The 4,870-nt window shown below is 40.1% G+C and overlaps 1 protein-coding gene across 1 annotated transcript in view; it reads left to right on the top strand.

Moving 5' to 3' along the window:
* LOC119337468 overlaps nt 1-4,422 on the top strand; it is a 5,008-nt gene extending 586 nt beyond the window's left edge. The window contains exons 2-7 of the mRNA XM_037609620.1: nt 374-751; nt 2,880-3,054; nt 3,146-3,374; nt 3,676-3,818; nt 3,899-3,967; nt 4,063-4,422. Of these exons, the coding sequence (XP_037465517.1) occupies nt 374-751; nt 2,880-3,054; nt 3,146-3,374; nt 3,676-3,818; nt 3,899-3,967; nt 4,063-4,197 (1,129 nt within the window). The 3' untranslated portion in view covers nt 4,198-4,422. The remainder of the gene's footprint in view (nt 1-373; nt 752-2,879; nt 3,055-3,145; nt 3,375-3,675; nt 3,819-3,898; nt 3,968-4,062) is intronic.
* The last annotated feature ends 448 nt before the right edge of the window (nt 4,423-4,870 follow it).

Genomic DNA, 4,870 nt, shown 5'->3' with positions numbered 1-4,870 from the left:
AGTTTTGCCTATTTGAAATGGAACTGGGATGTGATCCCAGATATTATAAATTAAGCGGTGGCGGACTTAGAATCTGAGTACTGGGGGTTCCAACTTCACTAAATCCCTACAAATTTTATGAAAGCAGTACAATTTGATCAAAACATAATGACAAATCTAACAAATTGTCCCATATAGAATTAAGTCATATATTAATTAGTACTCCAGCAAATACAGTCTGTGTATTTTGTATTTTTGAAATATAGGAGGTTCTTTTTTAAATCCTGACGAAGGGCCTCTGTCTGATTCAAGTTGTCCATAATAATGTGCCATTCATCTCATAACATAAAAGTACACACTGTTCTATTCCCTGAGCCTGTTTGTTCCTCTTCAGGTTAGCAGATTCGTTGGCAGTGCCCACCAATGCAGAAGCGCTGCAAGAGCCAGATCCAGATGTCTCTTCCTTGGAGCAGTTGTTTGACAGTACATCATTGAAGGAACCATCTGTCACTGCCAGTTCCTCTTCCTCTCTGCAGGCAGAGGCAGTAGCTCATGATGACACCATTGTTGTCTCGCCACCACAAGGCTGCTTGTCTCCTGGGCCACCCATTACATCCCGGAGACCTTACAATTGGGCTAAGACATTTATCATCAGAACTGACCGCGGGGGATCTTTTCATATATATCCTTGTATTGGCGGGCCATTTCAGAGCTTACAGGAAGTTGATAGTGCTATCAATCGCCATCTTGATGACCTGCGGGATAAGAACGTGTAAAGTTTCCCTACTCTGCTCTAGATTTCCATTAGTTCATGTCTCCTATTCTGTGCGTTCACATTTGCAATTGATTATGTTCAAAAAACTGGACTGCTATATACTTCTGTGAGTAGCCCGCAAAAGATAAAATTTCACAGTTTCTACAGCGCGAATCAGGAAAGGAACAATCTGTAGGAAAGCTGAAAAGTTGGTTAAATTCCTTCTGTCGGATCTCTTGAGGTCAAGGAAACAATATTTAGAGTTTAGTGTAGCTGAAAAGAAACACATTATATATGCTACCACTTTTGTATGCTAAAATTTAATAGAGTGCGAAACTTCACATGACTTGTAAATCTTGTACTATTGGTTAACTTGTAGTCAGGCTCGCACACACAGCTCTGTTTCCTCAGGTTAACAATGGGAATAGCCAGAATAATAAGTTCCTTTGACTGATTCTCAATTGTGAGGTGAACGCACACTAAGTTGGAGATCTGGAAACAAAAGATGAATGCTGTTTTGTCTTAAACTAGCATGGTGGCGCTCAGAAATTGAGGCATCTTTTTGTGTGTTGGAAGTGACCAGTAAATAAATTTCTCGTTCAATACATCTTACAAATAACTTTGCCACTCTTGACTCCACACACACTGTAAGGCATCTCCAAATGGAGCGCTCAAAACTGAGTGCTAGGGTCAAATTCATTTATTTTTTCAGTGTGTTCAAAGTGACTGAGAAATAAATTTATTCTTCCATAAATCTTGGTATGAAGAACTCCGCCACTCTCACCTTTACTGCTTCACACACACTTCAATACCATCTCCAAATGGGGCACTTAAATGGCTAAAAGTGAATGCTAGGCTCAAATCCCATTCGTTTAGCTTGTTTTACATTTATTCATTGGTCCCAACCTGAATCCTGGGATTGATGCTTAAATTGGAGCTCGACGCTCAAGTGAATTCTTAGTGCCTTTTAGTTTTGTAAGTACCCCTAGAATATTAGTTTGCATTGCAGGTGTGATGCTTATGTTGAGACTTTATGTTCTCTTTCTTAAGCATCTCTATAAGTGTTCTTGCATCGCAGGTGGCCTAATGTACCTCCATAGTAACTTTGGACACTTGAAAATTTATTTTCTTGTCAGTTCTAGTCAAGTTTTACGAGTGAGGATTGACCGTGTCTTTCTTCATGTCGCTAAAGAACTAATTGAGAGATGTCTCACAGAGAACAACCTGCATGCATTTTTCAATCTTCACAGAAATCTTTTCTTTTTTGTTGGGTGACTGCAATCAGCTTCGAAATGGGAACACACATATTAGTGAAGGGATGAAAATGTTTAAGTAAAATATGATGCATCACAACTTAACTGACTTATGGAGAGTGCAAGACATCTATTAATTAGAGGGGTGCCTAAACAGTTAATTAGGATCATATATATATATTTTTCTTATTCCTCTTTCAATAAATTATTGGAGAATCAGGTGGGCTTCTAATAGATGGCATGTAACACAAGCATATGAACAACTCCTGCCTGGCTACATTGTTGCGTGAAATGTGTGCTAGGTAGAGAAAGCATCATTAGCATACAACCATGCTTTAGAAGGGAAAAGTGCTGAAACATGTACTTCAGCGTCACTAGTATGGAAACAGAGGGACATTTCCTTGGTGTAAGGCTTTGGCCATTGATATTTTCTGTTCAGAAACCATTAGTTTGTAGTCCATATGATTTATGTCTATACAATTTAAAACGTCCGTATTCAACAGACTCATTAGTACATATATCCGACTTTGAATATATGGTTAAATCCTAAATTGCAGATTTAACCATTGAAAATAATTTGGATGATGTGGAGCTTGGTGTCTAAAAATAACCCCATATTGTGCTTTTAATATATAGAAGATACATTGAGAACTTAGGCATGTAAAAAGTCCAGTGTAGTTTAGTTTTTGTTGATCACTGGTATCATTATTACTACCATGAGCTAACTGAAGAGACTTGGCAAGCTGTTTGATGCCTATTTAAAACTAAATTCACCCTAACAGTATGTCTGACCTAGAACGTTCAGACAGTACTTTGTATTACTTTGCATTCTCCATTTTTCAGGAAGTACAGTACAATCTACTTATCAAATAGAATGCTTTCATCTTAACTAGGTGCTTAGATGAGATGTCCTGGACAGAGAGAGTTACAAGGCGGGCTCTTTACTGGCCTGATGGCACAAGAAAGAAGCTTTCAAAGTCGTCATTAGAACCGGAAAGGCTTAAGCATACACGCCTATTGGTTGAAGCTCTACTGGACAAATATAATGAGGATCACAACCGTTTTGGGGTTTGCTCTCTCTCCCTCCCGCCCACCCTCATTCTCTTTGTTATCTTACTCATGTAGCAGTTACTGATACAACTCATCCTTCTTATTTTAGAATCTTGCGTATGAACTCAAAGATATTGTGTGCATCCAATCAGTCTGTGAGGGCAGCCCCCAGAAATATGATTGGTACTATCATCTCAATTTCACTGCAAGGACTAAAGGAGATGATGAATTGCACAGTGGCACCGACAATCTGTTCTTTGCGGAAGTCACACGTCTTGGAGGACCATATAAAGATTTTGCGCTCAGCTGTTTCTACATGCTTAAACCTAATGATAATGGTATTATATACTCTCCCTTAGATACATTTTTTCATCACTGTGCTAACTTGAACTTTGATGTTGGTTGTAATTGTAAATGTGTTCCATATCACACTGTTTGGTTGCCCATTTATTATGTTTTGCTTCACTCATCCATTATATTTCACAATTTAAATATCTCAAGGTGCTCAACCAAGTATAGTTCCTTATTGCGCACAACTTTTGATCTTTCAGTTATTCCGTTAGTGTTGTGTATTTGTGTTGCTTTGCTATTTGTTAGTTAAAATGACATGTCTCCTCTGTCTCCTTTTTTTAAATAAAGGTCAGTGTCGTGGCTGCACACATAATAAAAGGGTTGACCTGAAGCACCCTAATAATGCTGATGAGTACGCCGGTGGCCACTTGGATCCCTATTTGCCATATGGTGGTGACACTACTATACATGACAGCGGCCCTGATGAGAATGTATGTGTTGAGTTTTTTGGTGTGGGTCCAGCATTTTGTGGTTTCACTGTTTCTTACATGTCTCGCTCCTCTTTTTTTAGTTGGATCCCGAGGAGGAGGAGGCTAAGCTGCAAGCCAAGGAGGAAGCTAGGCTAAAACGTATATACAAGGTAATAGTATAGTATATCTTTTTGCGATATTACCATTCATAGTAGCGTTGTTCATTATTGACTTTATTCCTTGCTTGTGCTTTTATTCATTTCAGTGCCTTGATGATCCAAAGTTTTTGGAGAAAATGAGAAGGCGCTTCAAAGATGATCCGCGTGCTGAAGCGTTTTTTCAACCACAAAAAAAACGAGATCCTCAGCATGGGACACAACCTTTGGCGGACGTGCAGTAGAAGGCTGATCTGGCCTGATGTGGCTCCACCTACTTATTCTGCCTCGTACTCCCTCCGTAAACTAATGTAAGAACATTTAAACTAATGTAAGAACATTTAGAATACTAAAGTAGTGATCTAAACGCTCTTATATTAGTTTACAGAGGGAGTACTAATTTATGTTTTGCCATCAGAAACCTTGTAATGTTCTTACCAAGTTCGACAGTGTAGGTTGAACTTTTTTATTTCCTGTCTAAGCCAGTAAGAGAGAAAGGGCAATTTAAACCTAAAGCAAAATCTTGTCCTTCTATTAATTTAATAAGTTGGTTGCTTGGTTAATTAGTGGAAAACCGAGTAAAAATTAGTGCAAACACGACTTAACAAGGCACCACCGTCCTACATGGTCAGTCACAAACTGGGCACCCGGGCAGTGCTAGGCGCCGGTGCGCCGGCCCAAATTTGGGCCGGTCGCGTAGCAGCCCTTAGATTAGATTAGCGATGACAGTAGAATTCTTATCTTCTTTCACGAACTCACAAGGCGCAGCTCGTCCCGTACGCATGGAAAACATCCCCCGCCTCGTCAGCACGCAACTCTACCCCGTGTGCGGCTCTGGCGAGGGCACAACCGCCGGCCGCTCGGACACGACGCCTCACAGCGCTGCCCTCCGTTGCTTGCCGCCGGTCCCAGCTTCTA

Source organism: Triticum dicoccoides, chromosome 7B, assembly GCF_002162155.2.
Source record: "Triticum dicoccoides isolate Atlit2015 ecotype Zavitan chromosome 7B, WEW_v2.0, whole genome shotgun sequence".
NCBI classification, from domain to species: Eukaryota; Viridiplantae; Streptophyta; class Magnoliopsida; order Poales; family Poaceae; genus Triticum; species Triticum dicoccoides.
This window is presented reverse-complemented; position numbering and strand designations above follow the sequence as displayed.